Source organism: Canis aureus, chromosome 1 (assembly GCF_053574225.1).
Source record: "Canis aureus isolate CA01 chromosome 1, VMU_Caureus_v.1.0, whole genome shotgun sequence".
NCBI classification, from domain to species: Eukaryota; Metazoa; Chordata; class Mammalia; order Carnivora; family Canidae; genus Canis; species Canis aureus.
In genome coordinates, this window is record NC_135611.1 from 98131305 (window position 1) to 98154788 (window position 23484).

Sequence of the window (23484 nt, forward strand, 5' to 3'; positions counted from 1 at the left end):
GCTCAATAGTCAGTGGGGAGTCTGTGTGATTCTCCTCCTCTCTCTGCCTGTCCTTTCCCCCTCCTCATGCACTCTCTCTAAAATGGATAAATAAGAAAAACAGACATAACACTACTGCACACAGTAGACTGCAGTAGAGCATACACATAACTCATATACACACCGAGAAACCAAGAAATTCATCTGACACATAGTACTGCGATATCTGCGTTATCATGGTGGTCTGGAGCTGAAGCTGCAACAGCTACCAGACAGGCCTTTTACTAGCTGTAAATTTCGAGTGGACTCAGATTTCCCAAAGATAAAAACCCTTTCTGTTCCAGCACCTTGTTTAAATTAGGAATCCTCACCAATCTCATCCACATCACATTCAGTGTCTCCAACTCTACCAACTCACACAGTCCTCCCTGGGAACAGCTCTGCATCTTGTGAAATCTCCCTGGGAGGCTGTCAAGGGCACTCTCCCTGCTGCTGAATAAATCTAGTAAGCCCAGTTTCATGTGACAAGAAGTGGTCTCTGGTGGCAAGGCTTCAACAGATGTAAAGGTACAGGACTACAGAGGAGAAATCAGGGTATCTGAGGGTTGATCAATATTCTCTCCTTAAACTGCCAGGAAATCTAAAAACCTATCTATAGAGAAAACACCCCCAAATATTGACACTGGGAGGCCCCAATAATGTAACTGAAGGCCACCAAGCACCACTTATACACACAGCTTCCAACTAACTTTTTTGTGCCTTGCTAAAGGATCCACCTTGGAGCTCAGGAAATTTGAGGAAAACCTCCAAACAAAACAGACTAAAAAGCAAATAGACACAAAGACACTCCTAACAGGCCAGGCTAATTCAAAAAAGTCTTTTTAAAATTACAATTTACAGCCACAGAATACTTGCATCAATGAAATTATAGGAGAACAAAAAAGGAGCTCATAGAAACTTAAAATGCTCACTGAAATCATTTTTAAAGGTTGGAAAATAAAGTCAGTAAACTTCCTAAGAATGAGAAAATGGAAATGAATAATTGGAGAGGTTTAGGGAAAAAAATAGAAAGCCCAGCCTCAGAAGCAGAGGTCCCAGCATCATGCATTCCAGAGAAGAGGAAATGAGCACATAAAAGAAGTAACACAGAACTCCCCCCACAGGGGGACAGACATGACACGGAAAGCCCAAGCACCGAGTCAGAAAGGCCCACAGAGACACGCACTGTCATACATTCTCAAGCAAAGGAAAAATCCAGCCCAGAGGTTTTCAGAGGAGAGGGAGAAACCCCTGGACACACACACACAGGTTCAGAAACAGCACCCAATTCCCCAACAGCAATGGTGGGGTCTCAGAGACAAGGAGGGCAACAATGCCCGGAGATTCTGAAGCAACAGTGATTTTCGACCTAGACCTTTGGCCCGACCAAAGACTGGGCAGGAGAGAAAGAAGACAATGTTGATGTGAGGTCTCAGAAAGAACCTCACCTAGGTGCACTTTCAGAAAAGTCTATTAGAGACCATTTTACATAGGCAGAAAAGTAGAGAATATGACCAACTACACATTCCACTTGTCATTTTAAAGGTTTCTTAAAAATTTATTTGAAAGACAGAGCCAGAGAAAGAGCATGAGCGAGGGAAGGGCAGAGGGAAAGGCAGAAGCAGACTCTTAGCTGAGCAGGGAGCCCGATGTGGGACTTGATCCCAGGACCGAGCCGAAGGGCAGATGCTCAACCACTGACAGGTGCCCCTCCACTTGTCACTTTAACCATGAATTCACTCACTGTCTGCTCTGGAAGCTTCTTGACTCTGTACCTAGGCAAGCATACACACCAAAAACAGGAAGGGCACAGCAACCAGAAATGAGGAGAACCCAGCTGCAGACAGGAAACAGACGTTCCAAGAATGACAGCACAGCCGTGGGGCTAGAGGACGCAGCTCACATGACAGGCCGGAAAACGGGAGAAGAGTTCCAAAGGAAGCACGGACAAATGGGCTGTCTATGGCGTCGGCCATGTGGCATATTATACTGACAGTTCTATAAAGCTGTTGGGAGTATTTAAGAGACTTCAAGTTGCAAAGAAATTTAAGCAAATAGAAAAAAACAAGAAATCGCTAAAACTCCAAGAAAAAAAATGTACCAAAAAAAGAAAAAAAGAAAGTCATCTCATTGCCTTACTTGGTTCAGCACTGTCAGATTCAAGAGAAATTTACCTACTCATATTATTTACAAATGGTAAAGGTAAACATCAGAAGGGACAGAGTGCCTGCTTTTTGTTGTAAGTCTTTTGACACTAACTTAACTTTTTCAACAATGAATTTTTATTAATTTTTATTAATTTTTATTAATTTTAAAACCAAAGTTTTAAAAATATTTTAACTAAACACAGCAAAAGTAGTTGCTAAATCTCAGTATTAGACACATGGGTATGTATTACTGTTCCTTGTACCTATCTGTATGATTCAAGTATATCCTGAAAAGGGAAAAACTGCAACCTTGGATAAAGTAGTAAAAATGGAGACTAACTCTAGGAAAAAACACATGAAAAACATTGTACCATATAATAGGATTTGGTGCCTGTCTTTAAGTGTATATAAATTACTATCTTAGTAACCAATTTAATTCCAACATAATTATATAGATAAACCTAAGTTATTTTAAAATAGAAATTCCTGGGGCGCCTGGGTGGCTCAGTTGGTTGAGCCTTCGGCTCAGGTCATGATGCTGGGATCTGGGATCAAGCACTATCGAGCACTTGCTGAGCAGGGAGCCTGCCTCTTCTATTCCCTCTGCTGTTCCCCCTACAACTTGTGCTCTCTGGTTCTCTCTCTGTCAAATAAATAAATAAAATCTTTCAAAAAATTAAAATAGAAATTTAAAAAAATTCCTAATATGTTGAACTAAATATATAAAGAGCAAGAGCATGCAAACATTTGTTTTTCAAGTTTTTATTGATCACCCACGCTCCATGTCAACCATAGAACCCAGTACTAGGGACTGCCTACTGATCTACTTACCACGGTGGCACATTTAAGGCATGGCCTCAAATTCCTCACCCTTCTCCCATTAAGCATGGTACACGCTCCCTCCCTAGTGCCTGGCCTGGCTATGCAGCAAGTCGGCCAGTCAGTATGAGTCCCAGGGCCCCAGGCTCCACGAGGAGAGCCTCACAGCTGTGCCTATGGGGGGGGGGAGGGGCGGGGGGGCGGGCTTTGTGTTAGTCCAGCCCCAAGAGGCCCAGAGAGGAAAAGAAAGGTCCCTCCACTGTAAGCTGAGATGGGATCCGCCTACAGGCATAGCTGAGCCACTGTACCAATCCTGGAATGCCTACCCAGGCTTCTTGCTCCACGAAAAAAAGACACCTCCCTTTTGGGTGAATTTTTTTTATTTGTAAATGGGCACATTCATAACTGACATAGGGATTTAAAAGCAACAAAACCCTGGTCTATGTAAATTGGAAGAATGATTTAAGACAATTTTATAAACAATACTGATCAAGGGGTCAGCAATCTTTCCAAAATACGATCTGTCACACAACAGTGGGAAACAAGGGACTCCATGATCTCACACTGAAGTATCAAACAACGGGCCGACGAGAACTTACAAGAGTACCTGCTTTGTCTTTAGCCGTATGCCAGGTGCTCTTAGAAATGTCCAGGAAAAAGAAAATCTAAGATCAAACAAAAGTACTGGCTGTATGAACAATCTCTCCCTTAAGAGCAACAGCATCACTTGGTTTAGATCCTTCAGGCATTTATACCATGGGACATAATCAGTGTAATTTGCTCGCTCTCCTGACCAAAAGGACTTAAAATCAATGAAGAAAATGGGAGAAAGAAAGAAAAGAAAGAAAGCTGAGTGCAGGTGCACTCAGCTTCAGAAAGAAAGGAAAGAAAGGAAAGAAAGGAAAGAAAGAAAGGAAAGAAAGGAAAGAAAGAAAGGAAGAAAGAAAGGAAGAAAGGAAGAAAGGAAGAAAGGAAGAAAGGAAGAAAGGAAGAAAGGAAGAAAGGAAGAAAGGAAGAAAGGAAGAAAGGAAGAAAGGAAGAAAGAAAGAAAGAAAGAAAGAAAGAAAGAAAGAAAGAAACGGGACTGCTGAATTTGAAATGGTGTGCATAAAAAGAACCCTGGAAAATTAATCACTATTTCAAATGACAAACATGGGAGGTTTCACTAATAAAAAAAAAAACTTGACAGCTTTTTGCAATCAACAAGATAAAATTTAAAATATTTTATTGTAAATAGTATGATCATAAATAACAATGCTTTCTGTAGGACAGCTATTAATGCACCAGGCACCCAACTAAGCCCCACCCCGCCCATCCCGCTTCTCCCAATAACCTCAGCAGGTCCATACCACAGCACACCCCTACTTAAGTGACAAAAACAAAGGCTTGAGAAGATGTGCAGCGTGCCCATGTCTATGTGGCTGAGAGGGCCAGGATAAGATAACGTAGTCACAGATGGCTTACACTTCAGTCTGTCATCTCTGGCCCAACATATCTTACTGACAAATCCTGAACACTGAAATCAATATTATCTTCACAAAAGAAGAGCTAAAATAAAGAAGAGACAAGGGGAACTTAAAAATCTTAATCCTTGTGGATCTTCTAAAAAGGAGTTCCAAATAAATGTAAGAAAGAGTTCTAAATCAAACAGCAACCATTTCTGTAGTATTATTTTACCAGCAGAATTCTCTCATTTATCATAGAATCTTAAAATGTTATGACAGACTTTTTTCAACATTCAAATGTATTACTGGAGAAGAACTTAAGGCCTAAAGGAAATATCACTTACCTATTCCAGAATGTAAGCCTGTAAGATTTTACCTTTGCTTCTGGGGTGAGTAAAGATGATGCAAAGTCTAACCTTCTATCTTGTTGTAGTAGCTGTGTGCCACAAGAGTTCGTGTCTAGTAAATATTTGTCTCATTTCCACCCATTTCATCCCAATAAATTATTTCAAATAAACATACAAAAGCTTTTTTCCTTAAAATCACTAAATAGCCTAACACTCATACTGTTCTAGTCAAATCACTTTCATTTCTTTCAAAAAGAAATGATAAATCCTTCATTTTATAATCCCATGAGGTAAGTATTTATAATTCACTTGCTGTATTTAGCAGACATCTGTATTTACCAGAAGGTGAAAGACCACAGAAAAAAATATTAACATGCTCCCTGCCTTTCAAAAAAGGGACCTATTATTTCCCATGTATGTGCCTGGAACCCTGGAAAGCACAAAGTTTTAAGAACAGCCAACCAGTAGGAGCCATGTGAGAGACTCCTGGATGTTCATGTTCCACACGTAGTAACGAAGGCAGGGGCCGCCTACCTGCATCTGCTCTGGACCGCTGGCCAGGTGTCTTCCCGAATGGGGTCTTCATTCATCTGTATTTAAGTGAGCAGCACAGCTGCTGGACTAGGGTGAAAAGTGGATACTCTCCGATTTGAAACTTTTCACAGAATCTCAATGTTCCTGTTAATCCATCATCCAAGTGCCTTTTTTACAAGTTCAGCAAAAACATGTGAAATCATAAGGACTCTGTAAAACAGTGAAGTAATGGTTCGTTACTAGAGCATCACAAAAGCAAAACTACCCGAGTGAGCCACCAACTAACGTAAAATTTTAAACACATCAGCCACAAAGTGCTCTGCCCAGAAGCAATTAGCCTGACTTCCTCAGACCTGGGCACCAGGGGCTGCACCACCCACGGAGGCCGTGGGATCGCCCACACTGCATCTGCCTTCTGCACTCAGCCCAAGACCCATCCTGCCGCCACAGCCATAAAGGGAAAGCACCGGGGTGGCAGTGAACAGGGTTCTCCCTCAGAGGAAGGGGGCCAGCAGGTCAGAGAGAGGAGCACAGCCAACAGGACTCAAGTGCCCTATCTACTCCCGAGCTTCCAGAAACCAGAGGGAAGAGCAGCAACTCCTGTACCCATGCAAAAGTTGGTCATCTTAGGGAAGCAGTTTATCCCTTAAGGTAAATCTGATTCCCGCTGCATCCAGAGTAACACATATGTGGAGACAACGCCCCCTGCGTATCTCACAGATGCACAGCACTACCCTGGGCCTCGTGGGGTTAGTCTTCATGCAACCACGGCCACGTGTTCACAGGTTCAAGAACTGAAGGCAGTGCTGAATTAATTTTCGAGACAAAAATGTAACAGAATAAAATGATTAAAAAGCCTTATTAATCATTAAGCATTAATCAGGAGAGAAGAATCCATTTAACGGATGAAAATTCTTAACTATATTAAACTTTTCCATATTCAAGGCAGACTTAAAAATGACCAGATGTTAGAACTCACTCAGCGATTATGGCCCCCCACTGGGGCTCAGGAGCAAAGGAGGCAGCACACACCTAAGTGAGAACATGCCGCGCAGGAGCAGCACCTCTTCAGGACTTGGCTCTTCCCCCTTGAGGTTGCAGCCTCACCATCCAAGGCCTGGGGAGCCCCCGCAGAGGCTGCCACCCATCTCCCAGGTCCACCCGCAGCCACTCCAGCAGCCACTCCAGCATCCTACACAATGCCCCCACCCTCTAGAAGGCCACAAGCGGCCACTCCTGCCCACAGCTTCCCATCTGCCACCCACAGGGCCACCAGGCCACAGCGCGGGAATATCGTACATGCCAGCCTGCCGCCTGGGCCTGGGGTCGCCCGAGGCCCCCATGCCCAATCCCCTCCGCCGTGCCACCACGTTCACCATGCCCTCAGAACGATGCACTCCTGCAGTCTGCCCCCAGGTCTCTGACACCCTCCTTTCAAGACTGCTGCCCCCGCCCCAAGCTCCAGGGTCACAGCTCACACCTTCTGACCACCAAGCCTACGAGAGCTCTGGAATCCTCACCGCAAGGACCTCATCTCAAACCACCTCTGATCGTCCCCCTCCCCTTGCATGGATGCTCTACCCCACACTTCCCTGGTGCGCCGGGGCCTCAGCACTGTCCCACAGTTCGTGGGCATCATCGGGGCCAACCTGCCCCCTGCAACTGCTCCAACTCCTCGGATATCACCCATGAAAGCTACTCCCCTGCTTGCCTCCATTTTCTCACCCCTCTTGTCCTGTACCCTTGGTGGCAAAGCCTCCAGTGCCCACGGCTCATGCCACCAGGTATGGACAACCAATGGAGCAAGCAGGCAAGCACGTGGCCACCTGCCAGGGGGACAGCCCTGCATGAGAGAGGACAACCCACCCTCACACCTCCGACCCCGAGGGCGACGTCAGCTCTCTCCTGCCTCCCCTACTGGCTCCCCCTTACCGCCAGAGCATCCTCAGTGGTACTTGACAAACGATGCACCATCCCCCAACCAGAGAACATCCACCCCTTCACGGAGCTACCCGAAGACTGAGGCAGGTTTTCATCTATACAAATACCAATGTATCCTCCCTGGTGAGTAAATCTGCTCTGCACCATGAGAAACCCAGCTTCCTGGGGTCCTGAAGTGCCCACCCCTCTCCTGAGCACACTCAGGGTCTCCCGGTGACATTCCCTACTGCACAGATCACCGGGATGAACCTGTCACCCCTGTTCTACTTCAAAACAGTGCAATGCCCGAGGTGAGAGAGCCATTGTGGGGAAGGCTGCAAGGAGCTTTCTGAATAAGCTAAGAGTGCAAAATTTTAGATCCAGGTAGGTTTTCCCCGTTTTTTGAGACACAGTCAATATCCCAACTACCTCATCTACCCAGACGCCTGCGAGTCCAGAAAGAAAGGAGAGCCTGAGTGAGAACACTACCCGGCGCCGCCTCGCGCCCCTGGCTTTGCTCTGTTCCAACAGCTGCCACAGAATGCTTCGAAAATCTCTCCTAAAACAAATCTCACTCTTCTGTCTGGAAAGAGACAAATTTAATTTGTTCAAAAAATTTTTATTTTATTTTTTTACCTTAATAAACTTTCCCTTGAGTTACTCTATTAAGTGGTTAATTTAGTCAACAAAACAAAAAAATTATTTTTAAGAACTTTAAATGGTGACAGAGTAAAAACCCCTTATTTCTAGGAGAATGGGAATTCTAAAAGTTTTTTTCCAAGTATTACAGAAAATGCTGTCCCAGGCCACAGAAAGGCAGTCCTAGGTCTGGAGAGGCCCAATGCTGTGGCCGCCACAAGGGGAAGGGTGCCACAGCGCCACAGGGCCAGGTGGCTTTCAGCTGCAAGGCCACTCAAGCCAGTGCCCCTCACATGAGCTGGGCATCCCCCAACAGCCTCCAGGGGCACCACTGCTCACACGACATTGTCAGAAACCCTTCCTCAAGCCTCTGGACCTCAGCCCCAGTTTACAGTGAACTTGGGTGACACAGAAGCCACACGCAAGTGTCTACAAGGCAAGCAGGCCCCACTCTGCTAGACAGCCACATACAGCTCCAGCCTGGACTACAGGAGCCGTGATGTGCAGGCTGGAGTGGAGAATCTGATGGACACTCGGGCATTACTGACGGCCCCCTGCACACACTTGTGACGCTGGGGTTGCACAGTCATTCTCAGGAAACACACATGGAGATTTCAGAGGCAGACTCCCATAAGGTCTGAAAATGAATTTCAAATGGTTCAGGAAAGAAAATGAAATACACAGAAGAAAATGAAAATAACATAGTACCAATTCTCAAATCTAAGTGATGCGTACCAATGCTATTCTTTGAACTCTTACTTCAATTTGAAATTTTTCAGAATAAAAAGCTGAGGAAGAAAGGATCCTGGATTTTCCTTTGCTAAATCCATCTTTGCTAAAATAAGGCCAACTATCCAGGTTTGCAATCTTGCTAAACAATCTTTAAAATGTGTCATTAATTTAGTTTTCAAACTCAAAATCCTCTCTCCGTAATAATGGGGACAACATTCTCACAAACAGTTTCACAGAAAAAATATGTCCCAAGGCACACACTGTGCGTCCACACACTGCTGTGTGTGCATCTGCTCAGGCACCTCACAGCCACCAGGAGGCACAGACAGTGACCACACTGCAGCACAGAAGCTAAAGCAGCTTGCACATGATCACACAGACTGCAAGGAGCACTGCTTAGATAATTTCCTATTTTAACAATAAACATATAGATTGTTCCCATAAAGGAAGAGTGTGCCACAAAATTCAATGCCACTAAATCCTATTTCCAGAAAGCATAAAAAATGAGTGTTTCAACATTTCAGACAAAAAAGAATAAATACAAGAAGTTACATTATCAAAGTATTTGCTCCCAGCTGCTACCATCAAGCCGTGCTGTTCATAAAAAGAAATTTCCTCAACTGTTTAAGCAAAGATGTTAAGTCTCAAAAAGGTCTCGATACCCAGACCACTACTGGAAAAGCACAGGGGAGCACTAGTGGCCAAAATACACCAGGGTGAGTTGAAGTCTGAGCTGCCCCCAAGTTGTCTTAAAGCTACTGTCACAGAGGATTCCACATGGGTGGGAGGAATGCGTATTACCACGAACACGTAAAAACTGACATACAGCTATAATCTCAACAGGGCCTAAATATTAAATAACCTTTTTAGTTAAAATATTATAGGGAAAAACATCCCTAAGAAGTGTTGTGACGTCTGCAATTTACCATGCAAGCTTTCAAAGGGCTCAAAAAAAATTAATGTAGCAAAATATTAGCAAAAGAATCTCAATGTAGGGCATATGGATATAACTCAACTACAGTTTCAACTTTTATGTGTATAGAAAATTTCATTTACGAAGTCTAGGTGGAGGAGGCCTGGGTGGCTCAGTGGGTGAAGCATCTGCCTTTGGCTCAGGTCGTGATCCCAGGGTCCCAGGATGGAGTCCCACATCAGGCTCCCCTGAGGGAGCCTGCTTCTCTCTCTCCCTGTGTCTCTGCCTCTATGTATCTCTCATGAATAATCTTAAAAAAAAAAAACAAAAAAAGAGGAAAGGAAAGGGAAAAGGAAAAAGAAAAGGAAAGGAAAAATTTACTTCCTAAAATGTACTAGAAAGTCCAATGGGTTGCTCAGTCATTCGGGAAGCTGGCCCTTGACTTCAGCTCAGGTCGTGATCTCAAGGTTGTGAGATCAAGCCCCACACTGGGCTCCACACTCAGCACAGAATCCTCTCCTTGAGGATTCTCTCTCTTCCTTTGCCCTTCCCCTGTTCACTTGTGCTCACTCTAAAATAAATCTTTAAAAAATAAAGGAAAGAAAGAAAAGTTCAATGGATGGCACCTAAAGACCACATTACAGAGGCTTCTAGTACAGGCTGTCCCTTTGACCCAAACCTCAGGATGAAAATGAAGGCTGTTGCACACCCAGTGTTCAGCTAGAATGCCAAGTGGGTATCTGAAGGCCTCCAGAGCCCCACACTCTCATATACCAGTATGAGCAAAATTACTGAACAGCCAAAATCCCTACACATCTAAATACCATGTCCTAATATGGAGCTCTGAACCACGGACCTAATGCATGGGAGCCAAATCTAGATGGGGAAAACCTGTCTTCATTTTCCTAACCTTCCTCTGAAAGACAGCATCTCCCTCCACCATGAATGTATACAACAAACCCCAGTGTTACTAGGAACTCTGACTTCTTCAATGGGAAACAGTATTTCCATCCCACTGAATGTGTTATAGATACCAAAGTCACTTTTTAGCTCATTAATACTTTTAAATGATGTCACGTGCTGCAGAACAGACTGGACCAGAGCAGACCAGCTGTTGGGTCAGCAGTCCTCCAAGTGTGAAAACAGAACTGGTGATAGTGTTAGACAAAGACCTGGCCAGCCCTGGTCCAGATTCCAGGGAGAATCCCTCTAAATCCTTGGAGCTTCTAGAGTGACGGGAGTCTCTATGATTCATGGTGGCCCCTAGATGATTTGTGCTCACAAGATGTCTCAGAATGGGGTTGGTCACACCAGAAAGACCAACCATGGGCCTGGAGGACTGAGGCTCTGAATCCCATGATGGCAGCCCTACTGCTAGATGTTCAATTCAACCTGACGGCCAATGATCCATCAATCATGCTCACATAATGGAACCCAAAAGAAACTGGACACAGAGTTGAAGTGGGCTCCCCGGTCAGCAATGCTCCCAACTCCACGGAAGATCACTGCAAGCTTCTCATCTGGACCCTCACAGACCTCGTCTTGTGTGTGTGTATTTCCTCTTAGGATTGTTAAGATTTGGATCCTTTTCTGCAAGTAGATATATACCTCGGATCCTGCACATTTGGGTTCCAGACCACTGCAAGTCAAGTGAATTTTTTGTTTCCCAGTGCATAAAAATGCTATGTTCATACTCTACTGTAGTCCATTTAGTATGCAACAGAATTAAGACTAAAAAAAAATACCACCTTAATTTGGAAAGTTTATTGCTAGAAACTAACCATCATCTGAGCTTTCAGCAAGTCATAATCACTGATCAGATCACTATAACAAATAATGAAAAAATTTGCAATACTGCAAGAATCACAAAAACAGAACACAAACACAAAAAGCGAGCAAAGACTGTTGGAAAAACGGTGCTGCATGCTTGACAGAGCTGCCATAAACCCTCACCCTGTAAAGAACACAGTATCTGCCCAGCACGATGACGTGAACCCACTAAGGTGAGGGATGCCTGCATAGTGCAAGACGTTCCAGTAAATCCTCAAATCTAAGGGGGCCGTGGGAACCCTCACATTTATAGCTGGCTGGTCATAACTGCAGGAGGTTGGGGGCCCCCAAGCCTGGGCTGAAGTCTGCAGTGAGGGCAGCTATGTGGAGGTCAGGGACGTGTGACCTCACCCGAGAAGCTGGTGTTGGAGGCTGTGCTGCAGGCACCACACAGGTCTGCACTGCTCTCTAGTTCCTTCTCACTGAATACCTGTTGACCAATATGTGAAGGAAGAAAAGGCAAAGACCACCTCAATTTACTTTTTTATGAGTGTCAAAAAGCCATCATTCAAGTATCTTAAAATATAAAACTTTAATGATGCATATATTAACAATACCATCCTGTACTTAAAGTCATAGTACCATTAAATTTTTTGTATTTTTATAACCATTTAAATATAACTGACTTCTTTTATGGTCCCTTTTATTTTCTCTACTGTATTCAGAAACACTGCCAGAAAGTATCCACAGGTTTCAGCAGACTGCCAAAAGGACCACAATACAACTAACCCTGTCTAAACCACTGGCAATAAGCAACTCTGAAACCTTTAAAGGTCACCTGCAAGCACCAGGTAAAGAATGGACAACTCCTGGTAGGGAGGACTAGTCACTGAGAACACTCCTCTGAAAGCTAGAAAATCAAAACAAAATCTGAAAGCAATTACTATCAGGAACCAGGGTTTCTTACAGAAATGGTTACTTCCAGGGGCATCTGGGTGGCTCAGCAGTTGAGCACCTGCCTCCGGCCTAGGGCGTGATCCTGGAGTCCTGGGATCGAGTCCCACATCGTGTTCCCTGCTTCTCTCTCTGCCTGTGTCTCTGCCTCTCTCTTGGTGTCTCTCATGAATAAATAAATAAAATACTTAAGAAAAAAAAAGAAAGAAAGAAAGAAAGAAAAGAAACAAGTTACTTCCAGGTCAGGTTCAGGACCTAGAGGAGCAGCCTGGAACACCTGGAGGTATCAGAAGCCAGGAAGCTATCGGAGCCAGGGAGACATCCCTGGAGGAGCGTCAGACAGGTTCCCTTAACCATTAAAGTTCTGAATATGACTGAAGACTTCCACGACAAGATTTGGAATGCACAGTTTGAAGGCATCGAAGGACATGACTGTTGCACTCACAATGGCAGGATCTGGGGAGGTAAACCCCACATATGGAACGACTCGTATCCCTGAGAGCAGGGGGTGGCAAAGGCTGACAGCTCTGCAAGGAGCTGAAGACCAGAAGCCCAGGATGATCAGGGACCAGCACACAAGCGGAGGCTGTGAACCTAGGCTGTGGTGACCAGGAGATGGTAGGAAGGCAGGCTAAGAACTGCGGTGTGCCTGTAACTCATCTGCACTCCGAACACGGCGCTGGGGGAAGCACTAACTGCCCACTCCCTCAGGTGTCTGGCAGGAGCAAGCATCAATCAATCTTCCCTACGAATATCATCCCAGACTCCAGACTATTTCAAACAATTTTAAAAATGTAATCTGCTGATACACATATGTGCACACTTACAAACTGGCCCACAAGGAGACAAAAAACAGGCAGAAACAACAAAACAGAATGAAAAAAGGAGACCCACAGAGTTGCTGGGTACTTGGAGTTGCAAAATCATACTTTAACGTATGCTAGGGGGAAAAATACATAAATATAATTACTGTTAAATGAAAAATAAAACAGCTGTCAAGCATCATGCTCCAAATGGTAAAATCTAAGAGAAAAACTGGTAGAAAACTTTTGTTAAGATGCAGGACAGCCGGCACCCAGCCTTGAAGTTCCCCTGAGCAGATGGCACCAGTTTAGTCATGCAGGCAAAACTCAATTTGGCTTATTTATTTTGCAAGACTGACTGGACCTGGGTCATCCCTTGGTGGGGCCTCTGGACATCATGAGCAACACGTGAAGTGTTTTCCCAAGACTGGTATGAGGTAACCGCTGGCCAGTTCCCGATCACTGGAGATCATGCTAGCATCGTGACCAATCCCCGGGAAGAAGACACAGTCACGGATGTCTCACCAGAGAAGCTGCCCCCGAGCCTCACTCCACATGCCAGCTTGCAAACTGCTATTGGAGTGTGTGCACAATAAGCTGCATGATCCACTGTCTGCCTTTGGCTGTTGTGAGCCTCTGACCTTTCACAGTATCAGGAGTGGAATGCAAGTGAGGCTCCCAGAGCTCTGGGACCCTCAGAGTCCCCTCCCACCCAGAGCCCTCCCTCCCCACCTCCCCACTCCTAGAGGCTGGAAGCTAAGTCTCTCTGGGCTCCAAGCTCTCCCAGCTTCTTGTGCACTTGCTTCCTGTCCCTGCGCTGCTCTCTGGTTTCTATTTCCCTTTGTGGAAACTTCTGGGTAAGTCACCCCTCCTGTTCACAGGGAGGAAACACGTGATTCCCGGTGATTTGGAACAACTGTCAGAAACTAAGGCCCTCATAGCTCAGGAGTGTTAGGGAATCCAGAGGCAAACAGGTTCCACCTCGTCCCTGGACCAGGCTCTCCGCCCTTCCTCCACAAACAGGTGAACTGCAGTGGTCACTGAGGGAACCTTTCTTTAGGTGAGTCCACCTTAAGAAACACCCTTAAAGAGGATCCCAAACCTCCATAGATAAATGGAATGCTCTGTTTGACTGGTATGCAGGAGCTTCTAAAACACAAAGATGACTTCAAAACCAGTTCTAAAAGGATCCTTACAGCATAAAAATAAAATTGAGTAAAATATCTGGCCATCTGAGCAAGTAACCTTTAACCTACTCCATCTGCCAAAAACATAATTTGGATCCAACTATTCTTTTGAGTTTTTTATCTGGGACATGACTACAATTTATTGAAACAAAAGCTGTAAGATCTCTGTGTCTATCTGGAGATTTATGATGCCTGTGTATATGCTGTAGATGTGATTCATTTTCACCTCTCAATGATACTGCCAGAATTAATTTTAAAGGCTCTATTCAATTGGCTTAAAGAAAATTGGGCATTTCTATATATTAGGTATACCCCTAGAAACACAGATACTGGACAGCCCCGATGGCCCAGCAGTTTAGCGCTGCCTTCAGCCCGGGGTGTGATCCTGGAGACCCGGGATCGAGTCCCACGTTGGGCTCCCTGCATGGAGCTTGCCTCTCCCTCTGCCCGTGTCTCTGCCTCTCTCTCTCTCTCTCTGTCTGCCATGAATAAATAAAAAATTTAAAAATTTAAAAAAAAGAAACAGATACTAACCCAAACATTCTTCAAGTTCATCAGATCTGGATAATCTCTGATAAATAAAAGGTAGTTGAAGTTTCTTGGTTTAACAAAAACAGGCATGTCTTGAGAGTGATCAATACTGAATGTGATACAAACAGGAAACTTTCCTATCCAGGTTTACTGATCAGGTAAGATCACAGGGTCGCCAAGGTTACAGAATGTATCCACAAGAAAAAACTTAAGATGATGGTTATTTAATGTATAACCCAAGCCTCGTTAGACGCAGGCAATTTAAATAAATGTAAATGGGAACAAACTCTCTACTGTTAAACTAATGGATTTTCACTGAATATCTAAATCATTTCTATATTAGATAAACATTAAATGCTGAATATCGTTAATTCTGGCTTTTGAATTTTTATAGAGACAAAAAAAATTTGGTTTTAGATGTATGCCTGGATGGCTCAGTGGTTGAGTGTCTGCCTTTGGCTCAGGGCATGATCCCAGAGTCCTGGGATCGAGTCCCACATAGGACTCCCCTCGAGGAGCCTGCTTCTCCCTCTGCCTATGTCTCTGCCTATCTCTGTCTCTCATGAATAAATAAAATTTTTAAAAATTTGGCTCTATTAATAAACATGTTTCATACCACACTGAAAAAAGTTGAGACAAAATAGATTAGAAATTTTGGAATGCATGTATCAGTTTGCTCATCTACTACTAGAGGATGCTAACATATGACAACTGCTCACAACACCCACCTCCTGGTTTTCCCTGAAAGCAAGGTTAAGATCTGTTAAAAGTTGCAATAGAGGCTGAAAGTGCAAAGTGCACCAGAGAAAACACGAGAACACTTAAAGTACTGGCACAAATTAACTCTGCACACGCTATGTGCACACAAGGCAGCAGATGCCCTGTGCAAGGGGGGGCAGCACCTACTGTGGAGTAGTTACTGTAACTTCCTGTTTCTCAAACTGTGGTCACAGACCCTTGGTGAGTTGTCATTAACATTTATTGAAACAGGAAATAGAGGGGCACCTGGGTGGCTCAGTCAGTTAAGCATCTGACTCTTGGTTTTAGCTCAGGTCGTGATCTTGAGTCCCTGGATCAAGCCTCTTGTCCGACTCCCTGCTCAGTGCAGAGTCTGCTTGAGATTCTTTCTCCCTCTTCTCCCCTCATCTGCCCCTCCCGGGTCTCACATGTTTTCTATCTAAATAAATAAAATCTTTTAAGAAATAAGTAGGAAATATACACATTATTAGTAGCGACCTATATAAATGGATTATATTCAATTTATCTATGTTACAAGTGAATTATAAACTTATCTACAGATAATTGAAAGATTCTCAAAGAGTGCAAGAGTACATGCGTAGCATAAAATAGGAAATACATGTCAGTTTATTAAGCTCTTATTTAGTTACTTACATGGTATCCACATACATATTTAGTATGTGCTGGGCCAAAATATACCTGTATTTTTTGTTGTGTAATTATCCAAAATGTTTTAAAGTCACTGCTTTCATGCGGTCTACTGAGCAACAAAAGGGTCTACACAGCCAGTTGGAAAGACCAATACAAGAACCACCACTCCTGCTGTCCTGCACAGTGACAGCCCCCCAAGGACAGGCTGCGAGCACTGATAGTCTCACATGTTCTTGCCTTCTTCTCAGCCAGGCAACAATCCGTATTTTAAAAAACTTCTATTGCTTATAACTAAAATTCACCCTTAAACAACACTGGGGTTGGGACACAGACTGCCAACACTACTGAAAATCCACATATAACTTATGACTGCGAAAAACCTTAACCAGTGATCACCACCATTGACTGGAAGTCTTAGCGATCACATAACACATTAACACATTCTGTAAGTTGCAAGTATCATATGCTGTATTCTTACAATAGAGAAAAGATAACATCTCTAAGAAAGTCGTAAGAGAGGATATTTTTACAACACTGTCCTGTAGGTGAAGGGCCCATGTGGTTCACAGTCCCTGTTCAAGGGCCAACTGAACTTGAGGGCTGTGAGTTCCAGGGGCAGATCCACAGGATTTACAGCTCTATCAATTTAGAAGCCAAGTCTCACCTTTCAAATCTTGATTCTCCCTGTCGGCAATAATGAGGGATCTGCGGCCCCCACCTGTCCTATCACATCCACCCTGGCAGAGAGATGTCAAGAGAACCATATAGACACAGTCTCACACTGTAATCTCCAGAAGGTATATGGTTCACATTAATTCTGTACAGGGAACTTATACTCACTCAGTGTACTATACGAACACTTTTATTATCCTCTACCAATAAGCCTGTCATTTATTCTGTAACAACTGCCTTGCGAATTTCTTTTCTAGGTAAGAGTCGCAAGTTTTAGAAATTAAGATCTGAACTAATAAAATTGCAACTGTCAGCAAAAAATATTTATCTGTTTACTTATTTATATGATTTTCATTCATCATGATAAGTGAACTCCTTAATCCCCACCACTTATTTTCCCCACCTCACCTCCCCTCTGGTAATCAACAGTGTTCTCTGTAGGTAAGAGTCTGTTTCTTGATTTGTCTATCTCTCTCTTTTCTTCTTTGCTCGCTGAACTCCCACATGAGTGAAATCATGTGAAATCTTTCTCTCACTCATTTCACTTAGCATAATACCCTCTAATTCTATCCACATCGTTGCAAATGGCAAGACTTCATCCTTTTTATGGTTGAGTAATATTCCATCATATTTGTATATTTACCACACCTTCTTTACCCATTCATCTATGGATGGACACTGGGGCTGCTTCCATAATTTGGCTATTGTTAATGCTATAAACATTGGGGTACGTGTACCCCTTTGAATCAGTAGTTTTGTCTTCTTTGGGTGTTTACCCCAGTAGAGCAATTGCTGGATCATAGGTTTTTTTATTTCTGAGGGACCTCCACACTGTTCTCCACAGTGGCTGCACCAGTTTGCATTCCCACCAACAGTGCAACAGGGTTCCCGTTTCTCCACATCCTCACCAACACTTGTTTCCTCTGCTTTTTTGTTACTTTGGTGTTGAGCTGTATCAGTTCCTTATATATTTTGAATACTAATCCCTTTCTGGATATGTCATTTGCAAGTATCTTCTCCCACTCCATAGGTTGTTTACTTTTATTGATGTTTTCCTCCACTGTGCAGCAGCTTTTTATTTTGATGTAACTTACTTTTGCTTCCGTTTCCCTTGCCTTAGAAGACTTATCTAGAAAAATATTGCTATGGCTGATGTCAGAAAGATCACTGCCTGTGTTCTCTTCAAAGATTTTTATAGTTTCAGATCTCACCTTTAGGTCTCTAATCCATTCTGAGCTTATATTTCTATATGGTGAAAGTGGTCCAGTTTCATTCTTTCCCATGATGCTGTCCACTTTTCCAAACACCATTTGTTGAGAAGGCTTCTTCCCACTCCCTTGTCCCATGTAGCCCTCTTTTGTCAAAAATTAATTGTCCACATAATTGTGGATTTCTGGGTTTTAAAAAAAAAAGATTTTTATTTGAGAGAGAGAGAGAGAGAGAGAGAGAACAAGTGGGAGGGGCAGAGAAAGCAGCAGACTCCCTGCTAAGCAGGGTGCATGACTTGGGGCTCGATCCCAGAATCATTACCTGAATTGAAGGCAGATGCCTAGCCAACTGAGCCAGCCAGGTGCCCCTGGGTTTTGTTTTATTCCATTCATCTATGTATTTTTACATCAGTACCATACAGCTTTAATTACCACCCACGTCTAATATAACTTGAAATATGGAATTGTGGTACCTCCAGATTTCTCTTCTTTAAGACTGCTTTGACTATTTGAGGTCTTCTGTGGTTCCACACAAGTTTTAGGATTGTATGTTCTAGTTCTGTGAAATATGCTGTTAGTATTTTGAGAGACTGCCATGAATTGGTAGACTCCTTTGGGTAGTATAGACATTTTCAAAAGATTTGTTCTTCCAACTTATAAGCATGGAGTATCTTTCTTCCATTTCTTTGTGTCACATCTTGAATTTCTTTCACCAATGTGTTACAGTTTTTAGAGAACAGATCTTTCACCCCCTACATTAAGTCTACTCCTAGACATTTTGTTGTTTTTGGTGTACCTATAAATGGGTTGTTTTCTTAATTTCACTTCCACTGCTTCATTATTGTTTTATAGGAATACAACAACTTTCAATACATTGATTTTATATCCTATGACTTTACTGAACTCCTTTATCAGCTCCAGGACCTCCCAGAGGGTCTCTAGGTTTCACATGTATAGTATCATATATATACACATATACTAAGATATATATATCATTTGCAGTCACCTACAAATAGAGCTTTACTTCTTCACCAATTTGCATGTCTTTTCTTTCTTCTCATCATCTAACCTCTGTGGTTAGTATATCCAGTACTATGGTGAATACAAGTGGTGAGAATGGACACCCCAGTCTTGTTTCTGCCATCAGGGAAAAGCTCTGTTTTTCCCCTTTAAGTATGACGCTCAATGTGGGTTTTTCATACATGGTCTTTATTACAATGAGGTATAATAGGTTCCTCTAAACCTGCTTTGTTGAGGGCTTTTTTCATGGATGTTGTACTTTGTCAAATGCGTTTTCTGCATCTGTTGAAGTAATATTTTCATTCTTTCTCTTACCAATGTGATGTACAACATTGTTTTGCAAATACTGAGCCACCCTTGCATCCTAGGAATAAATCCCACTTGATTGTGGTAAATAATTCTTTTAACATATTGTTGGATACAGTTTGCCAATTTGTTAAAGATTTTTGCATCTTTATTCATAAAAGACACTGGCCCTTCTTTTTTCCTGGTGTCTTTAACTGGTTCTGGTATCAGGGTGATACTGGCTGCACAGAATGAATTTGGAGGTTTTCTTTCCGTGGTTTTTTTTTTTTTTGGGGGGGGGGGTAGTTTAAGAATAGATAATAGCTTCTTTAAAAGTTTGACAGAATTCACCTGTGAAACTGGTCCTGGACTTTTGTTAATTGGGAGATTTTTGATTACTGATTCAATCTCCTTGCTGGTAATCATTCTGTTCAAATTTCTATTTCTTCCTGCTTCAGTTTTGGGAAGTTATAGTTTCTAGGAATTTTTACTCATCTCTTCTAAGCTGTCCAATTTGTTGGTATATAATTTTTCATAATATTGTTACAATTCTTTGTATTTCTGTGGTGTTGACTGCTATTTCTCTTTTATTTATTTACTCATGAGAGACAGAGAGACCGGCAAAGACACAGGCAGAGGCAGAAGTAGGTTCCCTACCGGGAGCCCAATGTGGGACTCAATCCCAGGACCCGGGGATCACACCAGGTACTGGAGGCACTCAACCACTGAGCCACCCAGGCACCCTGCTATTTCTCCTCTTTCATTAGTGATTTTGTTTACTTGGATCCTCTTTTTTAACAAGCCTTGTACAAGTTTATCAATTTTGTTGATCTTTCCAAAGAACCAGCTCCCAGTTTCATTGATCTGTTCTCCTGGGGATTTTTTAAGTTTCTATTTATCGTCTATTTCTGTTCAAATCTTTATTATTTCCCTCTATTTGTTGGGTTTGGGTTTTGTTTGTTCTTTTTCTAACTCCTTTTAAGTGCAAGGTTATGTTGAAATTTTTCTTGCTTCATGAGGCAGGCCTGTATTACTATAAACTTCCCTCTTAAAAAAGCTTTTGCTACATCTCAAAGACTTTGGACCATTGTATTTTCACATTTATTTCCTTGCATGTAATTTTTAATTTCTTTTTTGAGTTCTTGGTTGACCAATTGTCTAGTAGCATGTTGCTTAACCTCCATGTATTTGTGTTCTTTCCCTATTTTTTCTTCTGGTTGATTTCTAATTTCATGGTGTTGTGGTCAGAGATGTATGGTATGATTTCGATTTGAATTTCTGAGTTGTTTTGTGACTGAATATGTAATCTATTCTGAAGAATATTCCATGTTGCACTTGAAAACAAGGTGTATTGTTTTAGAATGAAATGTTCTAAATGTGTTAAATCCATCTGGTCCAGTGTGTCATTCAAAGCTATTTCCTTGTTTTATCTGTCTGTTGATGTAAGTAGGGTGTTAAAATCTCCTACTATTATATTACTACCAAGTAGTTCCTTTATGTTATTAAAGGTACTCTCATGTTGGGTGCATAAATATTTATAGTTTACAGTTGTTATATCCTCTTGTTGGGTTGTTCCCATTGTTATTATATAATGTCCCTCTTTGTCTATTATAGTCTTTGTTTTAAAGTTTGTCTGATATTAGTATTGGTACACTGGCTTTGCATGATAAATGCTTCTCTATTCTCTCACTTTTAATATTCATGGGTCTTTAGGTCCGAAATGAATCTCTTGTACACAGCATATACATAGGTTTTGTTTGTTTTTTTTTATCCCGTCACCCTATGTCTTTTGACTGGAGCATTTAGTCCATTTATATTTTAGTAACTATTCATAGGTATGTATTTATCAATGCTTTTATTTTATGGTTGTTTCTATAGATTTTCTGATCCTTTCTTCTCTTGCTCTCTTTCATGGATTGTTGGTCTTCTTTAGTGATATACTTGGATTCTTCATATCTCTTCAGTCTTTGCTTATCTGTGACTGGTTTTTGATCTGTGCTTACCATTAGGTTTGTATGTGACATCTGCATATAATAGTCTGTATTAAATTAATGGTCACTTAAGTTGGAACCTATTCTTGACTCCCTCCATTTTAGGTATATGGTGTCATATTTTACATCCTTTTATGAACCCTTTGTTTTACAGAAATACTCATTTTTACTACTTTTGGCTTTCTCTATTTTCCATTCTCTCCCTTATGATCTTCTCTTTCCATTCAGAGACCCCTTTGATATGTCTTATAGGATGGTTCAACGGTCATAAACTCCTTCAGTTTTTGTCTGAGAAATTCTTTTTCTCTCCTACTCTGAATGACAGCCTTGCCAGATAAGAGTATTCTTGACTACAGATGTTTCTCTTTCAGCACTTTGAATATATCATGCCACTTCCCTTAGAGCTTGCAAACTTTCGGCTAAAAAATCTACTCACACCCTTTTGTAGTTTCCCTGTATGTAACTGTCTTCTGCTTTTAAAGGTTTTCCTTCTACTGCTACTTTTTGCAATTTTAATTACTGTATCTCGGTGTGGACCTCCTTGGGTTAAATTTTGGGGTGGGGAGGGAGATCTCCGTGCCTCCTGGATCTGTAGGTTTCCTTCCCCAGATTCAGGGAGTTGCTGGCTATCATTTCTTCTAATACATTTTCTGCCCCCTTACCTCTCTCCTCTCCTGTGATCCCTACAATGCACATGTTATTATATGCTTGATGCAGTCACAATGTTCCCTAAGACTGTTCTCAATTTGCAAATTTTCTCTGCTCTCCTTTGCTCAGCTTGGTTACTTTACTCTGTCTTCCAGGTCATCAATTTCTTCCTCTCTTTCATTTAACCTAGCTATTTATTCCATCAAATGTATTTTAAATGTCATTTATTGTGTTCATGATCTGATCAGTTTTTTAATCTCTGTATCAAGGGTCTCACTGATGTCCTCCATTCTTCTCTCAAGTCCAATGAGTATCTTTATAATCATTACTGAAAATTCCCTATCAAGCATATTACTCCTAAGCATTTCACTTTGGTATCTTGCTGTGGTTTGATCCTGTTCTTTCAGTCTGTGAGGAAAATCAACTACTTTTCTTTCTGATAATAGCTTTGTGAAGAAGTCTTGTAGTGCCCTGCAGTGCAGTGTCCCATTCCCCCAGGGCCTGGCACCCAAGAGAGTGCCTCCTGTATGTATTGTATGTGCTCTGTTATTAAGTCTCAGATGCTTATTCCTTCAGTCCAGTTGTCCGTAGATGTTCTCCTTGCTTACTGTTTGCAGTATTTGGGGCCCAGGGACTGAGGCTCATTTTAACAAGGTATGCAGTGCTCTGCTAGCAAAATGAGGCCTGTGCCCAAACTGACATCTCGCAAAACGTGCAGACCAGGAGATGTGGTATTGGCAGGGTTTGTGCTGGCCTTCTGGGTGAGGGGCCCACAGCACTAGGACTGAAGTAGCATGACTGGAAAGGGCAGATCTGCCAAAGCAGAGGAGGGGTTTTGGGGGAGAGTTTGCAGCGCAAGTGTAAGCAAGTTAGGAGTGTCAGCATCACACTGGTTCCCATGGGAGGGAGGAGGGACCCTCCCTATGATCCCTCTCTGGACCACACTTCAAAATGAGCAAATCACTCTCCCAGCTGGTACCAGCATTTTTCAAACTGCTAGTTCTATGCTGCATCTACTCAGGCTATCTCTTAAGGATGGGGATTCACCTTACCTATGCCCTCACGCTCTGGGTTCTGAGTCGAGCCTGCTGATGTCTTAAATTCTAGGCTTTAAGTCCTGCTGATTATAAAAACTCACAAATTCCTCTTCTTTTCAAAAGCAAATACTATGGGGATTTGTCCTCCCCATTCCTGGGCTCCCTGGTATAGAAGTCTGTTTTCTGACTTTCTCTTTGCCACCAGCTCCCTCCCCACCTCAAATGGCCAGTCTGTTCTGCACCCAGATCACATCTTCACCATTCCCTTCTTTGATATGGCACTTTCACTGTCTTTAGTTGTAGAGCTTGTTCTGCCAGTCTTCAGGTCATTTTCTCAGTTATTTGGGCTGTTATCTAGTTACATCCATGGGACAAGGGAGCTTAAGGTCCTCCTACTCTATCTTGCCAGCAAACCACCAAAGTAGTATATTTTTCCACATATTTATACTATTAGAAATAATAAAGATGAAAGAAA

At 42.6% G+C, this 23484-nt stretch overlaps 1 protein-coding gene across 11 annotated transcripts in view; it reads right to left on the minus strand.

Annotated features, from left to right (window-relative positions):
- SPIN1 (spindlin 1) overlaps positions 1 to 23484 on the minus strand; it is a 75121-nt gene that overhangs the window by 32256 nt on the left and 19381 nt on the right. For 7 of the 11 annotated variants that reach the window (XM_077910495.1, XM_077910529.1, XM_077910540.1 and 4 more), the window contains one exon: positions 5311 to 5520. The exons of 1 other annotated variant lie outside the window; for it this stretch is intronic. In XM_077910495.1, coding sequence (XP_077766621.1) covers positions 5311 to 5362 — 52 coding nt within the window. In that variant the 5' untranslated portion in view covers positions 5363 to 5520. Of the gene's footprint in view, positions 1 to 5310; positions 5521 to 6289; positions 6311 to 6342; positions 7814 to 11695; positions 11716 to 23484 lie in introns of those variants that run through there. 3 more of the 11 variants (XM_077910521.1, XM_077910557.1, XM_077910550.1) reach the window with 3 other exon arrangements.